This window comes from Chanodichthys erythropterus, chromosome 11 (assembly GCF_024489055.1).
Source record: "Chanodichthys erythropterus isolate Z2021 chromosome 11, ASM2448905v1, whole genome shotgun sequence".
NCBI lineage: Eukaryota > Metazoa > Chordata > Actinopteri > Cypriniformes > Xenocyprididae > Chanodichthys > Chanodichthys erythropterus.
The window spans coordinates 47994583-48021928 of record NC_090231.1 but is presented as its reverse complement, the minus strand read 5'-3'; the positions used below and the strand labels follow the sequence as shown (position 1 = coordinate 48021928).

Here is a 27346-nt window from a genome sequence, read left to right as displayed (position 1 = left end):
ACATGGTCACATTGCAGTAACAATACATGTGCAATTTAAACATTTTCCACCACATTCCATTAGGCAGTGTTGTAATGTAACAAAATACAAATACTTCACTTCTGTACTTAAGTAGAATTTTCACACACAATTTTATTTATTTATATATGTATATATTTATATATGTATATAATATATATATATACATACATATCTAATATTTAAGTACATTTAATATAAGAATTACTTTTGATACTTAAGTACAGTGAATAACAGACTGGTAGTACTAAACTTGTTTTCTACACTCCACACATTTCCATGTCTTAGGCACCCTGGTCAGCTTAAGGCAGGTCTTGTGAAAGTGCTTTCGCCTACAGTTTCCAGATGTGCAAATCATGACATCTGTACCAGTGCCTGCAGGTTGACCACAGTAGCATCCCTCTTCAGGTGGCTGTTTTGTGGCTGTTTTTGTGGCTGTGGTGTATATAGGAGTAAGGCGTGGTGCTGTATACCATTTCCCCACCAGCTCAGGGAGCACTCCTGTCTTAATGAAATTCACCACTTTGCCGTAAGCATCGTGGAAGAAGACAGGATCATATGGAATTCGCTGGGTGAAAACCTCCTGTGGTGTCCACACCATGAAGTCACAGTAACTCACCTCTGCAATGTGCATTTGTGCCTGCGCTTGATACATGTACTTGTGGAGATGTCTCAGTGCCATGACCCCATCCTCTCCTATGCCAAGACAGAATGAGGAATCCTTGCAGCTTTCAGTGAGGGAGCAGTTCCTGGTTTTGAAGGGGCATTTTATCTCTAAAACGCCATCTCCATGGCAAGTGCAGGCTAGCACACCATCAGGTGAGGCTCCAATCCAGGGGAGTTCTGAGTTGATGATGAACCCTGGTGCCCTCACCTGGAAGTCTTCATGGTGGTCTTGCATCATAGCAACATAGCTTTCCCTTGCTCTGTCCTCATTTTGTTGACCCCATCTGACAAGATTGGAATGTAAGCATGCAGGTAAATGTGTAAAATGTGAGAGCTTGTAGAATACGATGTGAGAACTTGCAGAACAAAAAATCTGTACTTGTAACTTGAAAATTTGCACTTGTAGAAATGTTTACACACCTGTCACAGAAAAAAAAAAAACACAAATGTGTAGATTGATATGTGCATGAACATGACAGCTGCAAACACGTAATGCAAAAGTTGAGGTGTGCAGATTTGCCACTTCGTTATGCAAGCTCTCTTGACAGTGTTTTTTTTTCTTTGTATGACTTCAAATTCAGATCACGTGTGAATATTTTTTACAAGTGCAAATTTTAACATACAAGTTCAGTTTATTGTTATGCAAATTGTCACATTGTATTCTACAAGCTTTCACATTAAAATGTGAACATGTCTATCATTTACCAGGTGTTGCATTATGACAACTTAAAAAAAAAAAAAAGCATTGATTTACTGGCTTCACAAACTTGCAAGCACTATTGTATACAAGCTGTAAGCCTTAGAACAAACTAGACCCGTTAATCTTGCTTTATGCATGGTTGTCTAGCACAGTATTCTTATGAATAGCTCTCCTATGAAACTGTTCTGTTATCGATGTACATTGTTGCCTCAGTGGAGAACCGAGAAGCACGGGGATAGCAAATTCTTTTGATCAAGGATACAGGTGTGCCTGCTCTGGCTGCCTCACTAAAAACTGATGCTGTGACTCTTCCTGCCCTCTGATCAAACCATACTCAAGACTTACTTTGCTCCCTGGTCTCCTCCTCAACTATCAAACACTGGGGAAAAAGTTAGTGACACAGGACTATTTAGAGATCAACCTACCACTGAAGTGTATAGATCAGGGTTCCTCAATTAGTTTTTACCATGGGCCAAATTTTGAAAACAACACAAAGCAAAGGGTCACTGACCACAATGTTTGCTCTGCTATTGTTTTTTTGATGCTGTTGTCTTTTAACAAACAAAAAAATCTGGATTTCTATGCAAGCCAACTGAATTTTGTGTGCGCGTTGCAGCTCTCTCAATCAATCCATAGCTCTAATATTGCGGCTATATTTTGTCATAGCAATATTTGAACATTTAGTGGGCCAAACATTTTTCTCTCGTGGGCCGGATATGGCCCGTCTATTGAGGAACCCTGGTATAGATTGACTAAAACTGATTATATTCAAGAAAATCATCCATAGGAATACTTTCAAAAGGGAAAGGCTTATCATTTATTTCCCCTGAACTGATACACTGAAATATTAAGAGTTGTACCAAAACAGCCTGATCATTATGGATATTACACTACAATACAATTGAAGTAGGCCTATTGCAAACTATAAGGATAATGTTTATAATGTTTACCTGTTGCTTTGTTAGATGTAGATCATCAAAGACCTTGGCACTCTCAATCAGCAGCAAGGGAAATTCCATCTCCAGCCAGGTGCTTGAGTACAATGTGGAAAGAGGAGCTGGTAAGTCCAGTTGCATCACCTTTGGGATGTACCTGTGAGAGAGAAACAGAAACAAGACATTTTAAGTGACAATATATAGTGTCCATACTATTTAAAGTGACAAAAGAACAAATGTAGAGTTAAATATTCTAGTCCTGTAATAATTAGTCATTATAATTAGCCCATGTTTTTGTTTTCCCCCTGTCTAACTGAGATGAGTTGTAAAGTATTATGTGCAAGACACAAAAGAGCTTTTCAGTCTCTCTGTGGAGCAGAGCATCTTACCTGTGGGAGTGGCCCTCGATGACAGAGAGGATGGCACTCTTCTTTGGTTTGGACTCCTGCAATTCACTATTATGAAGCGCCTCAAAGAATGCTTGGCAGTCTTTATCTGATGGTCTGATATCAGGACAACCAGGACCTTGATCTTCACAGCTTGAACATGGCTCTTGTTTATGGGAGAAACTGATGTTGCAGATCTCTTCATATGGTACCCCTCTGACAGAGTTCATACTTGTCTGAGCCCAAGCACAGGGCTTCTCGGTGCAAGCCTGCCCATTTTTAATATCAGCAGCAGCCAACACAGAGTACAGAAGAGCTGCTGCATGAGAGCAGACCTCTCCTAGGCCTGCCTTACAAGTGCAATGAGCCATAAGTACTGTCCCGTCCTCTTGGACTGTGATCCAGGGATGTGTTGGGGTCACAGAAAGGTTTTGTGAATGCTTAACCTTAAATTTGAAACAAAAATTGAGAATTATAAATTTAGCAATATAGCCAGATTAACCAATGGTGTTTAAGTTCAACATATATAACATTATCTAAGACTCCTCCTAGCTATTTTCTACATTATGTTTTCGCTAAGCGTAGCTAGTAAAGTTAAGTAAACAAATATCTTACCTTTCCTGTAAATAAGAAAAGTTTCTTCATCTCCAGATGATACACTCGAGGGTCATTCACCCATCCTGATTTAAAATACATGTACGCTTCAGTGCTCTTGTATGCCTTGAGGGACTCCCCGCTGTATGGAGAAGGATTGTGGACGAGGTAGATGTAAATGTCGCCAAAAGACATGTTTGGCAAGTTAACGACAGATTTCAGAGGGGTCAGTAGTTGATTCGGAAGTAAATACGGATCAAAACCCAAAATATCAATTTTCTTGTAATAGCGTTGCTTTTCTATATCAGAGAGATGAACGATTTTCGTCTGAGTAACGTCAGCAGAGCCCGTTTCTTCGACGTTAACGTTTGCCATTTCCCCCGGAATCATAGACAGCAGAATTAACGTTAGCTAAACCTGGAATCGACAGTTGGTGGCATTACGGTCCTAAAGATGGCAGCCACAACAAAAATATGACGTCATTGATACCCATCTATAGCAATCGCCGGCCCTGAGTGTGTGTTAGAAATCAGGAATGGTGAGAGAACATTGTGCTCGGTATGATTTTCGTCCAAACTAAACTTGTCTCCAGCCAACAAAGTTTAAATCTGGCTAGCACACTTCCCATAATGTTTACTCACAGAGTATGTCAGTAGGTGTGAGATTCTCCAGATTTGTTGTTGTTGAGCAACTGAAGCGCAAGCTTTTAAAACTTTGCCCTCTTCTGGAAAGGGGGCTGGGAGCAGCAGCTCATTTGCATTTAAAGTGTCTGCAGAGTCTCAATGTTCACTGCACAATAGAGAATCCCTCATTTTGTTGACTATGAAACAAAGTTACATTTGATGGATAATTTGATTAAGCACACAGAAACCATCAATATCAATGCATCCATCTTAAATTAAGGTAATTACTTTATATACACACTGTATGTTTGAACAGGATTTGGGAACAGGTTTCAATATAAATAAATATCATTATGTCATGTGTGTTTGCTTTAGGTAAATTAAAAACAAACAGCAACCGATGTTCATCGGTACTGATGTTCATCATGTGAAGTGAATGTGTCCTGGTGAAGGATTTGGCATCATATTGTGGGGATATATACGTATAAATAAACAAATATATGTATACAATAAGCAGTATGTACATATGCATACACAACTTACACAGGAGATTTTAATACGGTAAACAAATACATAAAAGTACGGATTTAATTTATGGTTCTATATGTGTGTGTTAAATATATTTAACATACAAGTGTTTCTTTCATATTTAGATATCACAGGAAAACATACATTGAATGAGCCTGGGAAATGTTTCTGTTTAATTCTACAGTATATTGTAATCCAATTAAAGGATTAGTCCACTTTTAAATAAACTTTTGCTGATAATTTACTCACCCCCATGTCATCCAAGATGTCCATGTCTTTCTTTCTTCAGTCGAAAAGAAATTAAGGTTTTTGAAGGATTTTTCTCCATATAGTGGACTTAAATGGGCACCAAACGGTTCAAGGTCAAAATGACAGTTTCAGTGCAGCTTCAAAGGGCTTTAAACGATACCAGATGATGAATAAGGGTCTTATCTAGGGAATCGATCAGTCATTTAAAAAAATATTAAAATGTTTAAGTTTAATAAGCACAAATGCTCCCCTTGCTCTGTTCTGCGATGTGCATTCGTGACGTCAAGTAATACGCAATTACGTTGAAAAGGTCATGGTTGACGTAGGCGGAAGTACTGACTCAGTGTTTACAAGTTGAACGTGGAAATACTAACCCTGCATCCGAATATGCATACTATCCACCTTATCCGCCCCAAAATAGTATTGAAAATTACTAATGTCACATACTATTTAGGATGATAGTATGCACATTGAGACACAGGCTCGGTCAAACGGCGTTTACAAAAAAAGGTAAAACAACTAATGGTTCTTCCATCCTGTGTTGTCAGTGCCATCAGACTGTCATACCCTTATCCATCAGAACAAAAACACCTCTAAAGTGGTTTGCACACCGGACGCAAAGCTTGGCGCCGCGTCTCTAACAACTCAGGTATCGCACACCGGCCGTGCACATTATATACGCGCGAGCTCAATTTTGACTCGACTCGACTGATAAAAGAGCTGCACAATGGGAGTGTTTTATGTCAACAGGGAAACGTTACATATGCCTATGCTTTAATGTTTCGCACTGAGGTTAGTGTACATGGAAAAATGGCACAACAAAGCAAAAGGAAAGAAAAGGCTACATTTATTATACATTTTTAGACTTTATTCAAGCTGTTAAACTAAGAATGTAAAACTAATGTATCTTTCAGCACAGGGTGAAGTCAGTATGTACATTAACAACGATTTGAGAGAAATATAATATACATTTAATGTATATGGCGCTCTGTGGCGTGGCAGGATTTTGAACAACTTCGTAGCTGGGTGCCGAATGTCGCCGCCGGTGTGCGTACACACATAGAAAACAACGCGTTCGGATTTTAATGACGTGACGTGGCGCGGCGCTGAGCTTCGTGCCCCGTGTGCAACCCCTTTAAAACGCTGTTACTCAGAAACGGTGGAAATCCATTTTGTCCGGTAATGCAGTGAGATGGAAACCATAGATATATACACTAGATGTCGCCTTGGCTACGGCAGATCATTGGAACAAATGCGTCAATAGATCCGCCATCTTGGAACAGGGGAGCCTTCCTCTTTAATGCATCAGCGTCAATGTAGGCAAGGGTCTAACGGAAATAAAATCACCATAAATCGTCATGAATGCGATTTTCTAGGGTTTTTGGGGGGGTTCGTTGCAACGGTCAGACATGTATTTATCATTGAGTCCAGAGAAAATTTAAGGTTTTGATATTAAGATAATCAACTTTTTAAAAAATATAATGCATGGTGCTAGTAGGCCTACGTTTATTAGTAACATTCTTCCACTTGAGTAAACTTCGAATGAACTATCGCTACTTACATATAATTATTAAAGAATAAAACAGAAAAACAACATGAAAATCACCTCTTGGGGAGATCTAGAACAAGAATCAGGTGGAGTTTGTAGAAAACAATTTGATTTCATATTTTTATGAATTTTTAAAATATGTCTGTATAGTGAGGTAGTCTATGACTTTGACATGTAATTATTAAAGAATAAAACAGTAAAACAACATGATTGTCACCGCAGTTGTACTTAATTGGGAACATGTATAACAAGAATCAGGTTAAGTTTGCAGTAAACATTTTATTTATTTTTTAAAAAACACCTACCACGCAACCTCATGTATGCAATACATTTTAAGCATAGATGGCGTGACCGCATACAGGTCGCGGGGTAGGCGCGTTTATCCGTGGCAGGTCGCGGGGCAGGCTAGTATAGCCGTGGCAGGTCGACTGACAGGCGCGTTTATCCGTGGCAGGTCTCGGGGCAGGCGGGAATAGCCGTGGCAGGTCGAGTGGCAGCGGTGACATGGCCCCTGCCACACAAACTGTCAAAAACTAATGGGTAACTAGCATGGATTAGCTGCGGTCATTAACCAAGGACTGAAACATACCAACGTAACCAGAAATATAATTTCGTAACATTCAATATCTTAAAACACATTCTCAGTTGTGAAATGTAATCCCTTGCTGTCTGGTTTTTAGATTTCTTTCATTTGAACATCCATGATACGCAGCATAAAAGTCTGGCATCGTCCATGAATTCAAAGTACATGCGGAGATAGCAGCCTTACCTAGCTACTTCCTATGACAAGACCCCTGTTCCAAGATGGTGGCGGTTTTGACGCATGCTTAGAACCCCAAGGCGACATCTAGTGTGTATATCTATGGATGGAAACGGACTCACCGACTGATTCTAATGGCGGGATTGAAATGGTCCAGTCGTGGCAGCATCTAGATTCTTCCTCTGTTGGCAGTGGTTGGCATTTGCCAGTATGTGCACCACCACGTCTCGTTAGATCTTGTCTGCCTGATGCTTGAGAGGTGTGTGTCGCTGCAGCAGTCTCTTCCTCTGTGTATTCCGTTTCAAAAAGGTAGGGCAGGGTGAAAAAATCTTCTCCTCGAAGTTCAAAATCGTCTGACATTGTTGTTTTACCTTTTTTGTAAACGCCTAAGTCAAGCGTGACCTTTTCAATGTAATAGCGTTTTACGTGACGTCACGAACGCGCGTCGCAGAACAGAGCAAGGCGAATATTTGTGCTTATAAAACTTAAACTTTTTTTTTTTTTTTTTAAATGACCGATAGTTTCGCTAGATAAGACCCTTATTCATCGTCTGGTATCGTTTACAGCCATTTGAAGCTGCACTGAAACTGTCATTTGGACCTTGAACCGTTTGGTGCCCATTGAAGTCCACTATATGCAGAAAAATCCTGGAATGTTTTCATCAAAAACCTTAATTTCTTTTCGACTGAAGAAAGAAAGACATGGACATCTTGGATGACATGAGGGTGAGTAAAATATCAGCAAAAGTTTATTTAAAAGTGGACTAATCCTTTAATGTGCATAAAAATATGTGTAAATGTATAGGAAGAACATACGTTGGGTAATAAACACAAACATATATACATGTATACATTTTAAAATGTTATGCTCTTAATGTTAATGTGTTAGATTTAGTTGTATATATTGGAACTTAGCAATGCAGTGTTTCTATATTTGCTTTCTGTTGTGAGAAACTGATGATTCCAGTCTACAAATGAAGTAAAACTGCACATACAATCTTGAGTAAATTCACACACACACACACACACACACACACACACACACACACACACACACACACACACACACACACACACACACACACACACGCGCACACACACAAAGATTCTTAATCAGTGACCATTTCTTTCTGTATCTTCTCATTGCATTTACATTGGACAAAAACAAGGGAAACGTTCTTTTTTTTATTTATTTTTTTTATTTGCGACATTCCAGATGATGGAAGTTTAAGACTTCTCTTGAAAGTCAATAAAAAAAGATCAAAATAATTACAAGGCTTTTACACTGTTTAACAAACACCTGCTTCTTTAGCACACACACATTCTCATTAGATGTTACATGGGGAGTAAAACAGGTGCAGTGATCCTTGAATATGATGTTCATTTTTCTGAAAAATGATTATATTGGTTCAGAGTAAACGACGAGACAAAATGTTTCTCAAGTCCTCCAGACCGCATGACAGCTCCGTTTGCAATGGCTGAATATTTGGAGACTGATGAGTTCTTAATGTCACAAACACGTGTATGACAGCGAAGTGATGCCTGAGATGAAGGTAAGAATTTATTCATCCTCATCATCATTGTCGTCATCATCCTCATCATTGTCATCCTCATCATCGTCATCCTCATCTTCACCGTCATCCTCATCATCATCCTCATCTTCATCCTCATCGTCATCCTCACCGTCATAGTCATTTTCATCATCAGGGTTGATTTTGCCAGTCATCACATCTTCGATCCAGGTGTCAAGCTCGTCAGCGGTGGGCATGTCCTCATCATCATCCATCTCCATCCACACACTATCGGCCTGAGAATCAGACAGACAAGATGAATTAGAGTTACTGAGAAAGAGACAGACAAACACAATTAATAATATAGAATAATCACAAATTTCGAAAATCTCCATGAGATTTAAAATGAGCTTGATGCACTTATATCAGACCTACTTAATCCAGATGGCTCTTTCCAACCTCTCCACTAATAATAATCACTTGTATGGAAACATCCTGACTCTTAATAATAAAGATTCTTTATTGGTATCAATGGTTCCCTGAAGAACCTTAAACATCCATGGAAGCTTTCCATTGCACAAAAAGTTATTTATAGTGGGAAAAGGTTCTTTTGATTATTAAAAAATCAAAAATTGTTCATCAAAAATGGTTGTACTAAGACACTGCTGCGAAGACCCCCTTTTAGAACCTTTATTTCCAAAACCGTATAATCTAAATCACACTTACATGATCACTGCCATTAGAGACATGAAAGAAAATTATGTTCTCACATCCTCAACATCCACCACACCAATCTGAGGGGAGGAGAGGTCAATGCCAAAGGTCTTCTCCCAGTATGGCACCATCTGCAGGGATAGAGAGAGGTCAAAGGTCAAACCTCGGTTCATATGGTACAGTACAGTACTAGTACCGTAATTCACTGTGAAATGTCATATTATATTTGTAAGGGAGCAATCACTCTTGCTAAACTTAAAAAACTATTTTAAATTTTACTGCAGGGTTAAATAAAAAAGGTTTCTTTTCCATTAGGGGGATGGATTTTTTTTATTTTTTTTCCCTCCAGAAATTACGCTGTTCCATAAAAAGTCCATAAAGATAAATAGGCTACATCTGTTCTGATTGTCATATCTTTTTGGAAAAAATAAATAAATAAACAAATAAATTCCTTTGAGGTTTAAAGCTGATGTGTGCTACATACATTAAACTTATTCAGTGGTCAGATTTCTCCTGTAGAGGGCAGCAGAGTCAAACAGATCAAGAAAGTGTCGAAGCACCTGCTCTCAATGTCAGTAGTATTCATTACATGCATGATTTTATAACAGCTGAGCATATAATGTGTTGTATATGTGATATAATGTATTGTGTATGTCATTAAGCTGATTTTAGGAATTATGAAAGTATGTATCTTCTATATCAACAATAGCACCAATGTAATATGTAAAATGACATCAACAATATAGATTTATTCATATCCTATAAACAACAACAACAAAAACTGCATTTTAAAAGGTGCATCATTCAAACAATTATCAAAGTTATGTTTAATGTTTCTGGATTCAGTATTATTGTCATTTGTCATACCAATGGAAAGTCATCAGGATCAATCCAGATGATGCTTAAATCTGGGTTCTCTGTGTTTTGTTGAGCCACTTCCTTCAGGATCTCCAGGAACTCATAACCATCTGGTAAAAGTCAACATTCAATCATTTGGTGTATATGAAATCCTTCAAAGACATTCAAAGACAAAAATAGTGGCTTATTGTACTGTGGCTCATTGTACTAGTGTTTACCAGGGTCAGACTCCTCAGCAAAAGCAACAATGTGCTGTCCGTTAATATCATCTTCCTAAGGCCAATAGAAGACAGCAACTGTCATAATAATGATCAGGTGTTACAGAAATTAAGTTATATACAACATCAACATTTTGCAATTATTGGATGATGCCATAATGATTCTACTACTGTTTTTTATTTTATTTTATTTTATATATTATATTAAAAACCGTTATAAAAACATAAATATACAAAACAGAAACATTTAAATGTAATTTAGAATAAATCTGTGAAAATAATTGTTTTAAACTGGGGTGCATTTTGAGAGACACAAAAAAGATGAAAAAAAAAAGGGAAGAACAAAAAAGGATTTTAGGACTGTCAAAGTTAACATGTAAACTTAAGATATTAATTAAAAAAATTTCATTTAAATAAGAGTCCATTTCACATTCATCAAATTAAAAATATTATAATGTAATAATATTATTAAATTAATAATACAGCTCAAAAGTTTACATACCCCTTGCAGAATACACAAAAATGTTAATCATTATAAGAAGGAATAAGAACAAAATAAGAAGGATCATGAAAATTGCATGCTATTTTTTTATTTAGTACGCTCCTGAATAAATTATTTAACATAATAACAGATGTTTACATAAAATTCCACAAGACAAAAAAATACAGCTGAATCTAAAAAAAAAAAAAAAAAAACCTGTTCAAAAGTTTACATAGCCTTGATCCTTAAAGGTGCCCTTGATTCAAAAATTGAATTTACCTTGGCATAGTGGAATAACAAGAGTTCAGTACATGGAAATGACATACAGTCTCAAACACCATTGTTTCCTCCTTCTTGTGTAAATCTCATTTGTTTAAAAGACCTCCGAAAAACAGGCGAATCTCAACATAACACTGACTGTTACGTAACAGTCGGGGTGTACGCCCCCAATATTTGCATATGCCAGCCCATGTTCCTAACATTATGAAAGGGATTACACGTCTGGATCTGCACAGCTGAAACATCAGATTAGGTAAGCTAGCAAGGACAATAGCGAAAAATGGCAAATGGAGCAATAATAACTGACATGATTCATGATAACATGATATTTTTAGTGATATTTGTAAACTTTTTACAAATAAATATAAATGTTAGCATGTTGCTAATGTACTGTTAAATGTGGTTAAAGTTACCATCGTTTCTTACTGTATTCATGGAGACAAGAGAGACGTCGCTATTTTCATTTTTTAAACACTTGCAGTCTGTATAATGCATAAACACAACTTCATTCTTTATAAATCTCTCCAACGGTGTAGCATTAGCCGTTAGCCACAGAGCACTATCAAACTCATTCAGAATCAAATGTAAACATCCAAACAAACACTGTACTAACGCAATTAGACATGCTGCATGACGAACACTTTGTAAATATCCATTTTGAGGGTTATATTAGCTGTTTGAACTTTTTTTTTTTATGTTGTTTAAGGCAAGCGCGAGCTCTTGGGGCGTGGAGCAACAGATTTAAAGGGGCCGCGTACCCTGAATCGGCTCATTTATAATGATGCCCCAAAATAGGCAGAATAAAATGAATAAAAAATAAAAAAAATCTATGGGGTATTTTGAGCTGAAACTTCACAGACACATTCAGGGGACACCTTAGACTTATATTACATCTTTTAAAAAAGTTCTAGGGCACCTTTAATACTGTTTTTAGCTTTTTTAATAGTTGTGCTTGAGTCCCTCAGTTGTCAGCAGTGTGAAAAGGTGGATCTTAAAATCATACAGTCACTGCTGAAAAGGGTATGCAAAACATGCAGGAAAATCAAAGAATTTGCAAGATATAAAGGATTTTTCTGAAGAACAGAGCTCAGTTTAACTGCTCAGGACAAACAAGGGACTCATGAACAACCATCACAAAACATCATGGATCATCCAGGTAATGACACACAATATTAAATAAAAAATGCTATTTTCACGATGCTCCTTATTTTGTTAAAATTATTAACATTTTTGCATATTCGGCAAGGGGTCTGTAAACTTTTGAGCTCAACTATATTACTGTTCCAGTCTGCTTCCTAAAGACTGATCAGAAATCATGAGTTTAACTGAGATTATTTACTTCTATTGACAGCACTATTTTATAATGCATATAGTTTTGTAAACACAAATAAAATACTAAAATAAAAGATATTAATTTAATGTAGAAAACTTAATTTTAATATGGTAAATGTTTTTTTTTTTTTTTTTTACTGTATACATAAAACTGTTGTTAGGACCATGTGGTCAAAAACCTTTATAATGTAATGTAAATTATAATGTAAATATAATGTAATTATAATTTTATAATTTAACACTCTCCAAAATATGATTGCAGTAAGATTAAAACATAATTTTTAGAGTGGGGGATGATGTCACAGTAACATGACTAAACATAAAGATGAAATTTCCTGAGAAAGAGTCATATTGCACATAAACAGCAAAAACTTAAGTATATAAAACAAACATTTTTGAATTCCCTGTATAGACTTTGTTAAAGTTAGTTTTGGATAAAGGATTGACTTTATCTTACCCAGATCTCATACATGCTGTGGGGCTCCAATTTTCTTAGAGTTGGTCTAAAGTAAGTACAAAAATAAGTAACAAAATATATATATATATATATATATATATATATATATATATATATATATATATATATATATATATATATATATATTATAAATAATTTTTTATTAATTTATAAATGAACAGTGTTAACCTGTCATGTTCCTCAATGTAACTAATGATGTCCTCCTCCATGTAGGGTTTGCCAGGGATGGTGACAGGTTTGCTCATGAAGGGCTCATAGAAATCCACTTCATTCATCTGCAGGTTTAATTTCTTAGCAATCTGGAGACAAGCAGAGATTACACAGACCAGACATATGAATGAATACATAGCTCATTAAAGTGCCACTATGTCTTTGGGATATTACCTTTGATGCAATGTGTGTATAGATATTTGTCAATGTAAAAGGTCTGCAAAGTTTCAAAGAAGTGCAGAAAAGTGCAGAAAAAAAATAACCAATTATGAATTGCCTGAAACGAGTCATCAGTAACTCCAGTCCCAAATGGGACACTTCATATGCACTTTTTTGTGGACTTACAATGGTCACCATGTGTACATGAAGTCCACAAGACCACAGGGTGTCTCATTTGACAATTTAAGTTTCAGAGGGGTGCTCACGAGTGCCCCCTTTGCAGTCGATATATGAGTGAGCATTGCAGCAGACTTCTTCCCAACAGACAAAGCGGCTATTCGTCATGAAAGTGCAGACTAGTAGTAAGACCATGCGTTTTTAGGGTCCCATTTGGGACAGGGCCTTACTTCCTGCTCGAACCTATGTAGGGTTTTGTAACAAATTTGCCAGCCTGTGGTCTTCACTTGCTGCCTATGAACAGCATCTACTTTAGCCAACACTGTAGTAGCTGAGACTGGAAGAGTTTGGTTTATGTTGTCGACATAAGAAGATGCTGTTTTCTGTGCTGCCAAAGCAAATCCACTTTGATGCACTTCCAAAGGATGAGAACTTGGGCTGGAATTGGTACTTTTCATTTCACTCTAGAGCTGCATGATTAATCTTAAATGCTTGATTAATCTTAAATCTTATTTTTTTTAAATGCTTCTAGTCTGCTTTCAAGGGTTTATTATTCCATATCACACAAGACAACTTATGTTCCCTTTCAAAAGAGAACTTGCACTGCATCCTGAGACACATATGGGGAATGCCTTCATGTGACTGGTATCTGAAGCAACTGTCAAATCACAGCAATTGACCCTTCGCAAAGACCCGCCCCCCCTTAGTTACTGTTGCATTGTCTGACAAGCCGTGGCGATTTCACACCACACGCAGTGAAAAATACATCGCGGAGCAAAGAGGATACTGACAACACATCGACAGACAAGACAAAGCAGGTAACTCATGATATTAAACAAAGTCCCAGCTTTCAAACTTTGTAATTTTTTAAGAAATTCAAATAATAAAACCTGTTTTGTGGCTCTTTAATGTGTTGTGACAGATTGCTGTAGCGCCTCAGCTCAAGAGGCTCGTAAACCGATCATCTCTTCCTACTAGTTCATTTATTGCATCCAGGGATGGGCAGTATTTATGATACATGTATTTCAAATAAGTATTTCAAATACAAAATAGTATTTTGTAATTTGTTTTTGATAGGGTTGATGAAAATGGCTTTGTATTTTGTATCAAAATACTTTAGTTTTTTTTTGTATTTTTGTAGTTTTTAAATACTGTAAAATACTTTGTAAGAAGTCTACATGATGACATAATAAAAATGCAGCCTCTGATTGGTGCTTATTCAGTAGTTTGCCCAGACTTGTTGAGTTCAGAACAGATGTTAAGTTTTAGAATAGTTTACCAATTTACATAATGCTCTTGAAAACTATTATACCGAGCAGCAGCCCTCTATATTTATGATTTACAATCAATTGATTGATTAGTTAGAAACTAGTTTCTATGAATACAGGTGCCATCGGTTGTCTTCTTATGAATGAGTCATTATTGCTGATGCAAAGTAGGCCCTTCATTACCAAACACCTAGTAACTAAACTAGGATACAACTATGAGTCATTCGCAAACTGTTAAATATTAAACTGTTGGTTACTTTAAAACTAACTATCTGACTATGAAGATTCGATCTGTTAAAGCCACAATATGTACATTTTCGCTGCTAGATGTTGCTTATCCTTGATTTTGTAGAATCATGGGATGTGTTTTCTTCATGTCTACAGCCAGTGGAAAAGAATCGGGATGGGACTCAGGCAGAAATCACGTTCAAGGATGAGATTATTAACGTTACTGTGGTATGAAGCAAAGCAGGGCCGAGTGATGTTAGAGTTGAACTAGACCGATGGAGCGATTGCTAATGAGAGATGAGCGTGACTTGAGAGCATCAGAACTTTTATTATGCCACAGTCACCACTTGCGCTTTTTTTGGTCTAGTGTATGTGGGGTAGCGCAGTGCTGTTTATCATATTAGATACATTTGTGTGTTGAAAGTTGTTATAATGCTACTCTGCATTCACTTGGCAGCTGCTATGCAACATTGTTGCACACTGCAGTAAGCTAGATCTATATGAGGCATGGTAAAACATGGTACTCATGGTAACGAGAAGATACATAACATGATTAGTTTTCTGTCAATGAATGAATCTAAACAGTTCCTCATCTGTCTAATAAAACATATAATATGTCTTATTAGACAGATGAGGAATATAATGCATCTTTGGTGTTTCCATGGTTTCTGCAAAATAAAACCAGAACTCGAGGGTAATGCAGGTATATGTCACAGGCACAGTGTGTCGCCTATTAACTGTGTCCTGGAGCATGCACGCTCAGTCCTCGAGGGAGCTGTTTGCGTGCATTGCAAACATTTCCCCTTGAGGACGCTCTGCTCTTGTTTGTCCATGAGTTCAAGAGAGGCGTGACTCTGTCGCATGAACCAGCAGTTGACAAGAGCATTCTGCTGGATGAGGATGCACTTTCCCTGGGTTCCTCTGATACAGCAGACAGTGCTCTACTGGCAGCATGCCAGGGAGAGCAGGATATGGCTGATGAGGGCGAAGAAGGTGATATATCTGATCCCTCATGGCCACCCTGTCCTATGTATGATAAGCTGTTGAGTGTTATGGAATGCACTTCAGGTAGACTTAAGCTGTTGTGAGAGTGTGTTAGGAAAGAGACCCCTCGTGGTAAATTAGACAAGAGGTTTCTTTCCAGCCATAACCCTGTGAGCTTTCCAGACATATATTTATGCCAATGTTAGGGGATGCACAAGCACAGATATTTGGAAATGCCCCCCATTGACAAGACATTTGCTAACTATCTCGCAGGTGGGGCGGCATCTTCCCTTAAAGCTCCAGCCCTGACTACAAAGGTGCTCAAGGGCATACGTGACAGCGAGTCAGGCTGGTGCTTCACTGTATACTATGTGCTTCAAGCATACCCTTCCCCTGAGGCGGTATCTGAGTGGCACTGCACCACAGATCTAAGCACTAAACAGACTGCCACCGTGAGCAGTAGATTGATGGCGGCTATGGTGGCAACAGAGAGGCACCTGTGAGTGGACCAGGCAGACATCGGGGAAAAAGAGAAAGGGTTTCTCCTTGATGCCCTGGTCTCGCCGACTGCACTTTTTGGTACCTTCACTGAGACAGTGGTTGGAATGTTTAAGGAGGTGAGGACGCGCTCGGCTGCATTTAGATCGTGCATACCCATCTCGGTTCGAAGACCGCAGACAGAGCCAGAGGGATAGCGCTGCCTCCCGGGCCCCTCCTCCAAGAATTAGGTCTCAGAGAAGATGAGATGCAAGGAAAAGAAACAGGATCTGAGGGAAGTGATCCAATGCCCAGCACCAGTGAGGTGATCCTTCCCTCCGAGGGTCTGCACATCTGCCCTCTCCTCTTCTTTTTTCTCTTCCCCCCTGTACTATTCTTGCCCTACAGGTACTTATAACATCAGGCCTGAAGCCTGGGCTAACAATGAGTTTGTTCCATCAATTGGAACCCCTCTGAAGGCCCAACGCCGGGCTTGTTAGTGAGTGCAGCCTTTCAGACTGCCACTTTATCATTTTCCCTGTTGTGAGTTGGGTTGGCCTCCTCTCTTTTTGAGAACTGTCTGTTGAGGCCACCGCAACCTGTCTAGGAGCAAAAAATATTTTGTTTAGACTTGCACCTTTAGCTTTGCATCAAGCCGGTATTTAACTCCCTTTGTTCAGGGACCAGTGCTTTACTCCCAGAGCTCTGAAGTTCCTTGTGTCCAACACCAGTGATGCTCAGGTCGAGCCGATTAAGTGCTCCCTCCTATTCTGAATGGTTTTCGAGTACGCTACCTCAGAGCTCAGCCATTAGCCCTGAGCTCATACATATGTTATTATGGAGTAGTAAGCCCTCTATAGTGGCCTCCTCGACAGTCTGGTTGCATGAGACCTGTACTCCCCTTGTTTTAAGGGTAGAAAGTGATGTGCTGATTACATCACTTGTGTGGCAATGTGAATGAGTATTCCAACCCCTGGGGCAGTATCTCTGTTAGATTAATTTCCAAGTTGTTGGCCCTCCACGGGCCGTCTTGATGGTGATTCTCCGGGTTGAGCTACATCCTTAGCATTTCTAGCAAGTCAATCACAGCCATTTCTCGGCATGCAATTCCCTCAGCATGGTGGTGTGGGTATTTCATTCCCCATATGAGTCTCAGGACGCAGTGTGAGTTCCCTTTCAAAAGGGAACATCTTGGGTTACGACTGTAACCCTGGTTCCCTGAGAACGGGGAACGAGACACTGCGTCTCCCTGCCATGCCTCCGGGCTGCCTGCGTACAGTCCCTTCAGACGATAAGTGGACAACATGCTTTCTACGTGCCCCTTATATACTTTCTGTTCGCATTAGTATTACGTTTTCCTACTTAATCCTAATAATAATTTTTATTATTAGGATTAGTTTGCTTATTGCTTTGAAGCTGACAGTTTTGGTGGAAACGCTGTGACACAACAGCGTTTACTTGAAATATAGATCCTTTGTAACATTATGTCTTTACTGTCACTTTTGATCAATTTAATGTGTCCTTGCTGCAGAAAAGTATTAATTTCTAAATAAATAAATTAATGGGATTTTTACTTGCTATATAAACACACTTTAATTACTTTTCATTTAATAAATGGGGTGTGCAAAAACAGGCATCATAGTCACAGTCATGTCCGTTTCCCTTTTTAAATGAATGAATGAATGAATGAATGAATGAATGTATAAATGTATGAATAAATCGAATGAAGGTGTGAAAGCACCTACTTTTGGCTCAAAGGTGGCAAAGAACTTGATGAAGGGATGAAATTCCTCAGCTGCGTCATCATACTCAATGAAGTCTGAGAAATAACAAATTTGGCATGATGGAAGTTGCTCGTTAAAATGAATTTAGAAAAAAGTACAACCTTAGCTGGAATCATATCCTGAAATTTTCTGGATTTTTTTTAAATCAGAGTTTGTACATGGCAAACCCTAAATGGCATACTTACGTGAAGATTTCTCACTCTTGAAGTAGCCCATGAGTTTAATGTCCTCCTCGATGTTATGAAAGCCCTTGAGCTCTCTGTCATTACTGATGATCTCCACTGGTTCCTCAATCACCTGATAGAAGAACTATTCAATTACAAGTGACCTTTGGGTGTGTGATCTATAATCATGTGGTATAATCGCTCACATCATAGAGGAATTCCAGCAGCGTGCCAGCTGCCAACTCGCCATCGTACTCAATGATCTCATCATCGGCAAAGACATAGATGCTGTCCACCTCCAGCAGGCCTGCAGAAAACAAGCATCTGATTATAATCCAATTATAGTCCAAACTTTACTTTTAAAGTCAAAATAAAATGTTTTAATGATAAGAGTGTTGTTCTAGTAACAAAACTTAATATTGATCAAGGAACATGTTCTGTTTTTTACAAATTGCATTAAAGCAATAGTTCCCTCAACAATTAAAATCTGTTAAACATTTATTCAGCCTCATGTCCAACTTGCATGACTTTTACAAATGCAATTTCAGACTGGTGCTCAAAAAAAGTTATATGGACTACCTTTATAGAAGGTAAAACTTTGCAAAAAAGTTCCCATTAGTTACCATTAGTTTTCCATGATACAGAGCATTTATTTAAATTTTTTGTTCACTAACAGTGTATACTTCAATAGACTGATGGCTACTGGAAACCGAAGATAAGAATTGTATTACAGGCTGTAAATGAAAGAATAGGAATTTCAGATGCATTTGTAGGATGTGATCAGAGATTACCCAGCTTCTTAGCAAACGCTCTGTCTTTCTTTGAATCCACCAGGCCGAATCCAACATCCTCATCCTCAAAATCATCAAGCACCTGGGCAGCAAGCTGCGGGAACAGCAAAGAGTTTATTGTAACCTATGCAAGTCTAACTCTGAGACATAGTCTAAATGCAGAGCGTTCAGTTCTTTACTAATTGTGCAATCCTTTAAGAGTAGGCCATTCAGAACTACAGCCATAACAACCTCATTCACACTCAATATAGTCAAAGCCCAAACAAGGCACAAGGCCATCAATGCACATGCCAGAAGTACTGCCTTTGTGCCTTTTAAATTTGTGTGAAATAGAAGCTAGAGATAGACAAGAGATCTGACCAATGCAGGGTCTGATCAGATCAGGCATGTAAAAGACTGGACACATAGGCACAGGTGCAAATGTATGTATGCTGTTGCTTAGGTCAACCGCATACATAAACATACAGACAGATCAATGCACACTATGATTATCAACACAACATAAGCATGTGACCATTCTATCATTTCAGCTTGTATACACACATGCTTGAAATAAGTGCATAATGTAAACACAATAGTAATATTCGATTATCATATTAAAAATACGATCAAAAATAGCATAATTAATTATTTACCTTCATGTAGAGAAATGGGAGCTTTTAGCAGAAGTTCTACCTGGAAGACTCTAATGCTCATCATTACTCATTATCTAGCCAATCATTACACGTCACCTGAGTACATAATTTCGTTCCCACCCGCTATTATGTTTGCAGATACCTACGCCGGCATTCACCTCCTCCTCTCCACCACCATCAGGTCGGTCCCTGTCCAGAACTTAAAGAACTTAATTATTTATCTTTGATATTTACATACAAACTGTTAATAAATCATATTCAAGCGTTTCTTTGTTTCCCGAGTCTTTCTGGTAGAACTACAATCTCAGAACACTTAGATTCTGCCTCATTTAAGTACCAAAACCTGACACTTTATAGCCCTGCTTTTTTCACACCTTCACATTTGTACATAAACCAACAGTTCACTAAAAAATGAAAATCCATTTACTCACCCTCACACTGTTTCAAAGCCATATATTTGTGTGAAATAAAAAATAATGTCCAAGTTGCTTTTTTCCCATATAATAAAGTGACCCTTTGTGAAAATGTGTCCTTAATTATAACGAAAGTGCACATGTAATTCACTTCAAATCTTAAAAGAATATTTTCAAGAAAGGCAACTTAAAGCTGCAGTCTGTAACTTTTTTTGGTTAGAAATTATCCAAAATAATTTTTGGAGCAAATACATAACCAGCCAGTGTCCAACTATCTCCTTACCTTAGCCTGCTTCACAACACTAAACTTGTAATAATGTATTGTAATTTGGGTGGTACTGGTCGGTTTCTGCAGGAAATTTGAGCATGCAGCCATTCGTTTTTGCGTCATTACGTCATGTCTGTTTACGTAAAGAACGAGTCCCAGCTAGTAGGCTAAATCACATGTGTGGATGGCGGATCATTTATAGCCTTTTCTCACAGCAGCTGCAGTAATTAAACTTATCATTTTGATGGCGGATTGTAATCCAGAAAGGTCCAAATGACAATCATCAGTGACAACTGGAGATTCACAATGCCAATGTTGTTAACATTAACCATTTGAGAACAAATTATAACAATAATAAAAATTTGCATGGCTTGACATGATTCGAGCTACGCGATCGTTAGATTCAATCACCATTGGAAGTGTGATTTATTGTAATGCTTTTTTTTCTAAGTTGGTCAGAACAAAAGTAACAGACATGTTACTTACTTGTTCAGATGACATTTTCCGGTGAAATTTCTTATTTTGGTCATACTTCCAAGATGCAGAATCTGTGATTCCGAAGTACAGTATCCACATTGGTGTGGTGACTGACAGCAAACATTAGATTAATCCGCGCTTAGGAGCCGCGCAGATACACAACCCATGTAAAGATGATAATTCCACAAATAACTGTAATTGCAGGTTTCAAACAAAAATGGTGACAAAGAGGCAAAACTTATGGACTACAGCTTTAAATAGAGTACACTTTCATTACCATGTTGTTACCAGCTTGTACCAAGTTCAGGTACACTCTTTCCCATGGTGTACCTCAAGGATCTGTTCTTGGTCCATTTCTATTTCTAATCTATATGTTTCAGATCATCCAGTGTCATGGTCTTAATTTCCATTGTTATGCTGATGAAACACAAATCTATCTTACCTTTCCACCCAATACTGTTTTTTCTCCCCCTTCTCTCACTTCCTACAGTATGTGTTTATGGGTTTAACTGAAGAAATACTGTATTAAACAGTACAGTAATAACACATCAATAATTTGTGTATTTAACAAACCAATGAATAAAATGATATAAAATCGTGTGAAAACTATAACATACAAAAAATATAAACACAAAATTTTGCATATCAGAACTGAATACAGTAACAGAAAGGACGCGATTCTATCTAAGATCTCTACAACCTGTCAAGATACTGTGGAAACCCAACTCAGATGTAGATGTAGAAAATGCTCACGCTCCCTTCAGTCTACCAGAGTATGTTGATTTTCCCTTATAAACTGAAAATTCTGATTATGTTCAAGATGGAGACATTTCTACCATAGCTCTCCAGTGAAAAAAAAAAAAAAAAAAAGCCATCAGGTGTATGAGAAGTGTTGGGGGTAACACATTACAAGTAACATGCATAACTTAATCAGATTACTTTTTGATGTAAGGAGTAAAGTAACACATTACAAGTAATGTACATTATGTAATCAGATTACTTTATGATGTTATGAGTAAAGTACATTTCTTTTTTTATCTAAAACTTTGAAAGTGGTTCTTCACCAGCTGCAGAGCTTTTTGAATGACAATAAGGTTTTTGATGTTTTCCAATCAGGTTTTAGAAAATTTTACTCTACAGAGACAGCACTTGTAAAAGCTTTAAATTATGTTTTAATGGCCACTGACTTAGGTGACTCTGTTGTATTGGTACTTTTTTAGATTTAAGTTCTGCATTTGATACAGTTGACCATGAGGTCCTTCTTACTTGGCTACAGCAAGTTGTGGGCATCAGAGGAACTGCACAAAGTTGGTTTCAGTCATACCTTAAAAATAGAGGCTTTTCGCTCAATATAGGAGGATGCCATTTGGATGTGGTCCACTTGAATTGTGGGGTCCCCCAAGGCTCTATTTTGACCCCTTGATTGTTTTCTCTATATATGCTTCCTTTAGGCTCTATATTTGAAAAGCATGGCTTGTACTATTATTGTTATGCAGACGATACTAAACTTTATTTGCCCCTACAGCACAAAAATGGCTCCGACTCCATCTGTGCCTGTCTTTCCGATGTCAAAGCCTGGATAACAATCATTTTTTTTAAATCTAAATGAGAGTAAAACAGAGCTCATCGTGTTTGTCGTGTCTTCTGAAATCCCAAACATTTCTCATTAAATTCTGGTGTTTTATTTTCTTCAGTTAAGTCATATGTCAAAAACTTGAGCGTCTTATTTGATGGTGCACTTAAATTCGATATGCAAATAAATTTAGTTATCAAATCAAGTTTTTACCAACTAAGAGCTATGGCTAAAGTGAAGACTTTCCTGTCTATTTAAGCACTTTGAAACTGCAATTCATGCTTTTATTTCTTCTAGAATTGACTATTGTAATATAATATATATATAGTCTTTTTAGAACATTGTACAGCACATTGGTCAACTGTGGTAGTTTTTAACTGTGCTTTATAAATAAATTGAGATTGAGATTTAAAGTAATGCATTAACTGAGTGCATTATGTAATCAGATTACTATTTTGATGTAACGAGTAAAGTAATGCATTAAGTAACGTGCATTACGTAATCAGATTACCTTTTTATGATACGAGTTAAGTAATGCATTACAAGTAATGTGCATTATGTAATCAAATTACTTTTTTGATGTGATAAGTAAAATAATACATTATACATAATGTACATTATGTAATCACATTACTTTTTGATATTAATGCAAATCACACTACTAACACAAATACATTTGTGTAGAGTCAAAAAAGTTACTGCAGATGAAGTTTTTTTTTTTTTTTTTAAATGCTCACAGTAATAATATGAATTGTAGCTGAAATATAGCTAGTGTTACATGATGCACAACTGTCCATTGTAGAGGTTGATATGCAGATATGCCATCAAAACCCATGCATATGCAAGAAAATGCTTTTTGAATAGCTGTCAACTGGAGCTCTATGCATTAAAGGGTTAAAATACTTGTCATTGTTTTTAAGGCTTAGCATGGTGTAGCAACTTCATATCTTACAGAATTAATGCACCCTCATGTCCCTGCCGGTACTCTTAGATCGAGTTCTGAGAATTTGTTTATACTACCCAAGTTCAGACTATCTACTGTTGGTGGTGGGACGTTTAGCATCTCAGCTCCTAAGCTTTGGAACAAGCTGCCCCAAAATTTCCATGCTCTCTCCTTACTCCAGAACTTTTATAACATTTTAAGGGTTTGTTAACCCAAAAATAAAAATCTTGTTATTAATTACTTACCCTCATGTCGTTCCAAACCTGTAAGACCTTCGTTCATCTTCGGAACACAAATTAAGACATTTTGATGAAATCCGAGATTCTGACTCCTCAATAGATAGCAAATTCATTACTGTCAAGGTCCAGAAAGTTACTAAAGACATTGTTAAAATAGTTAATATAACCATAGTGGTTCAACCTTAATTTTATTAAACGCCCAGAATACTTTTTGTGCGTAAAAATAAAACAAAAATAATGACTTTATTCAACAATCTCTTCTCTTCCCTGTCAGTCTCCTTATGCACTCATTATTGGTCGGCTCCTGAGTCAGCATATCACACGTATGCGATCGTGGTGCTCACATGTACAGCTTTGGCCAATACTGAGCTAGCATTTGGATATAAACACAAAAGCCTCCGAGAAGGAAATAAAGTTATTATTTTTGCACAAAAAAAGTATTCTCATCATTTCATAAAATTAAGGTTGAACCACTGTAGTCACGTTGACTATTTTAACAATGTTTTTAGTACCTATTTTAAGACCTTGACAGTGGTAATTGATATGTTGTCTATTGAGGAGTCGGAGAGCTCTTGGATTTCATCAAAATGTCTTAATTACGTGTTCCGAAGATGAACGAATGTCTTACAGGTTTGGAACAACATGAGGGTGAGTACTTAATGACAGAAGTTTCATTTTTGGGTGAACTAATCCTTTAAAGTTAATATATTTTAAATGTACTACATTGCAACTTCATCATTACAAATATATTTAAACTGATGACATACAAATTTCAATAGAAAATACATAAAAGTATTATAGTTTACCATATATGCTTGTCAGTGCATTCAGCAGTACACTTTAACCATAATTCAAAAACAATGGAATTATGAAATTGCATATAATAATGTACTTAAGTCCTACTTAAGGACCAAAAAGCACTACAAAGTTTAAATATTATAATATATTTTTATTTCATTGCGATTAATATGCACTTAAGTGTCTGAAAATATTTAAGTTTACACATAAGTATATTATTTTAAAGTATATTATTTCTATAAATGTACTCTTTTTAAAAGTATGCTACATCTTTCTTCACAAGGGACCCTGGCTCTCAAAATTCATAAGAGTAGTCTATGAGTCACACACTATATTTGAAGTCTTCCGTAGTCAATAACAAGTTATTTTCTGAAAAACATCTGCTCTGCTAAAATTCTTAGATTCGTATTGAAACTTGATACATAAAAAAGTTTGAATATGCAACTGATTGTAAATGAAATTTGACAGTACAGTGGAGGGGAAGATTTTCTATTAATAAACTTGTATTTTGCTATTTAATGACTTTGAAAGACTTGGAATATATGCGATGGACTACTTTTATGATAAATTAATGGCACTTATTTGTCAATTATGTGGCTTTCATAATTTGAGAAATCTGAACATTCTGCAAAACATCACCTTTTATGTTCCACAGGAGAAAGACATGGTTTCGAACAACATTAGGATGTGTAAATGATGACTGCATTTTCATGTTTGGGTGAAATCATTCTTTAACATTCCTGACTTCAGCAAATCAGCACACAAATGTCAAAGACACAGCACTCACAAGACACTTAAGCTTCATTCCGACACTTTTTCGCTACATCAGAGTTTGTCCCAATCTTCTTGAATGAAATCAACAAGGCCGTGTTTAACACAGCTCATGATGTAAAAGTTGGGACAAGCTCAGTTCCTCTCGAGGGAGAGTGGCACATTCAAGAACAGACGAATAAGCGGATGGATGCATTAATGCTAGCAGCTCTTGTTGTCTCTGCCTCACAGGAAGTGCTATCCTGTAAACTCACTGCGACAGCTCTCACCGACCACATCCAACACGTCTGAAGGAGCATCATTCATTCTCTCCATGGGTCTTACAAACCGCTCATATGTCATAAAACGCCTTTAGAGTGGCTCTAGTGAGGGGGGAAGGATGCTATTCAGATATTTTGGATGAAGCTTTAGTGATAAGCCAGACTTGAGAAACAGAGAGAGAGAGAACAGAACAAAACACAGCCATTTGAGGACTTGAACATACCTGGTAGGTCAAGGCAGCAGGGCTTGTTAGCAACTGCAGAGAAAGGTCAGGTGACTTTAGAGTTGAGCATAAAATAACCAACACAGCATAAAATTAACTATTCTTGCTCTTAGTCACAATTAAAGATTTGAAAAATGAATTATGTTGGGAAATTGCTTTGTACAAGCCTTTGGGCTTTTTAGAAACACTTTCCCTGCACTTTTGTTCTGTTATATTTGTCTCATCGAGTCTCATGTTTGTATATTATGCTGTCAACAGATGTTCAGAAACAAATCCAAACAAACATCCCAGGCTCATTGGAAATACTCGACTGCAAAACAGCTAAAATGTATAGGCCTACCTATACACACATTTCACTGCAGTTTCCAGCTGAAATAAGCACAAGTGGCAGTGAACACTAATTATGATTACAGGTGCACATTATTGATAAATACTTATTTTAGCATGGTTTCTTGCAGAATATGACCTCAAAATACTTTTATAATAGTGCGTGATTTGTAAACTAATACATTTTGATGTTTTCATCACACAACCAGCTCCATATGTGTGGCTTTTCTGACATATTAACTTGCTCGGTAGCTCACCTGGCTGGTACATCTTTGCACTTGTAATGTTGAGTGCTCTTGTATGAATCCCATGAAATCCTGATTCTAAAAGTGTGATTTAAAAAAAAAAAACAAAAAAAAAAAAACACCAGAAGCAAGCTAAAATGGCATGGTTGCTTCAACAAATGTGCTTTTATCTCACATTTGCTTAATACTTTTAACTTGGTTTAAGTGGTACCTTATTTTCAAATGCATTTTAGCACTCACCAGGCATGCCGCAATATGTACAATAATCACTGAAATGAAATTTTGCAACAGTCACATTTTAATTTAATTTAAGGAAATTTAACCCAATATTTTGGGCAACATTTCATTTTAAAACTGCCGTGCTACACGCAACACAATACAATTTAGCAAAAATGTCCTAGGCACATTTTTTTTTTTTTTTTTCATGACTATCTGAGCTGTTTAATCCACTTTGTTTTGGAACCGAGAAGAAAGCTATTTTCTGTGAATGTGTGAGACTTCAGATTCATCAGACGCTATAGGTAAATAACTACAAGAATAACAAAGTGCAGTAACCGGTGAAACTATTTATACTAGAAACCAGTGTGTTTATGATTGCTGATGAAAATAAAATGACAACATATAGGCTAGTAATGACAACTAATGACAACATATATACTAGTTTGCAATATAATCTGTATAATGGACTGGTTTTGTACAGGTAAAAGAACTGAAAGCAGATGACAAATGGAATCCTTATTCAGGTTACAAATGCCCACACCGATCTTACATTAAAAATAAGGGCTGCATTCAAAATTGCATACCTCCCTACTATATAGTAGGTTAAAAACCGTATGTGACATTAGAAGTATGTCTGAATTCACAGTACTAATAAAAGAGTATGCAAAGGATTGATGAATCCGAATGGGTTGATGTGCGCGTTTATATGTCACAAGCTTCTGATCAGATTTAATCTTTTCACATGCGTACACTGCACGAATATAAAGAGTTTACCACTGATGTTGCATACTAACTATTCTCATGTTATTTGTTTTAAAAAGCAGACTTAATATT

The 27346-nt window shown here is 37.1% G+C and overlaps 1 protein-coding gene across 3 annotated transcripts in view; it reads right to left on the bottom strand.

Annotated features, from left to right (window-relative positions):
- Positions 1–8213: 8213 nt before the first annotated feature.
- The window catches only part of casq1b (calsequestrin 1b), a 71040-nt gene continuing 51907 nt past the window's right edge, over positions 8214–27346 (bottom strand). Inside the window, exons 2-12 of one of the 3 annotated variants that reach the window (XM_067401259.1) lie at positions 25722–25754; positions 19121–19214; positions 18536–18636; positions 18351–18462; positions 18127–18200; positions 13047–13177; positions 12858–12903; positions 10309–10363; positions 10100–10200; positions 9289–9363; positions 8214–8814 (exon numbers count right to left, since the gene is read on the bottom strand). In XM_067401259.1, coding sequence (XP_067257360.1) covers positions 8569–8814; positions 9289–9363; positions 10100–10200; positions 10309–10363; positions 12858–12903; positions 13047–13177; positions 18127–18200; positions 18351–18462; positions 18536–18636; positions 19121–19214; positions 25722–25754 — 1068 coding nt within the window. In that variant the 3' untranslated portion in view covers positions 8214–8568. Of the gene's footprint in view, positions 8815–9244; positions 9364–10099; positions 10201–10308; positions 10364–12857; positions 12904–13046; positions 13178–18126; positions 18201–18350; positions 18463–18535; positions 18637–19120; positions 19215–25721; positions 25755–27346 lie in introns of all 3 variants that reach the window. The other 2 variants (XM_067401261.1, XM_067401260.1) reach the window with 2 other exon arrangements.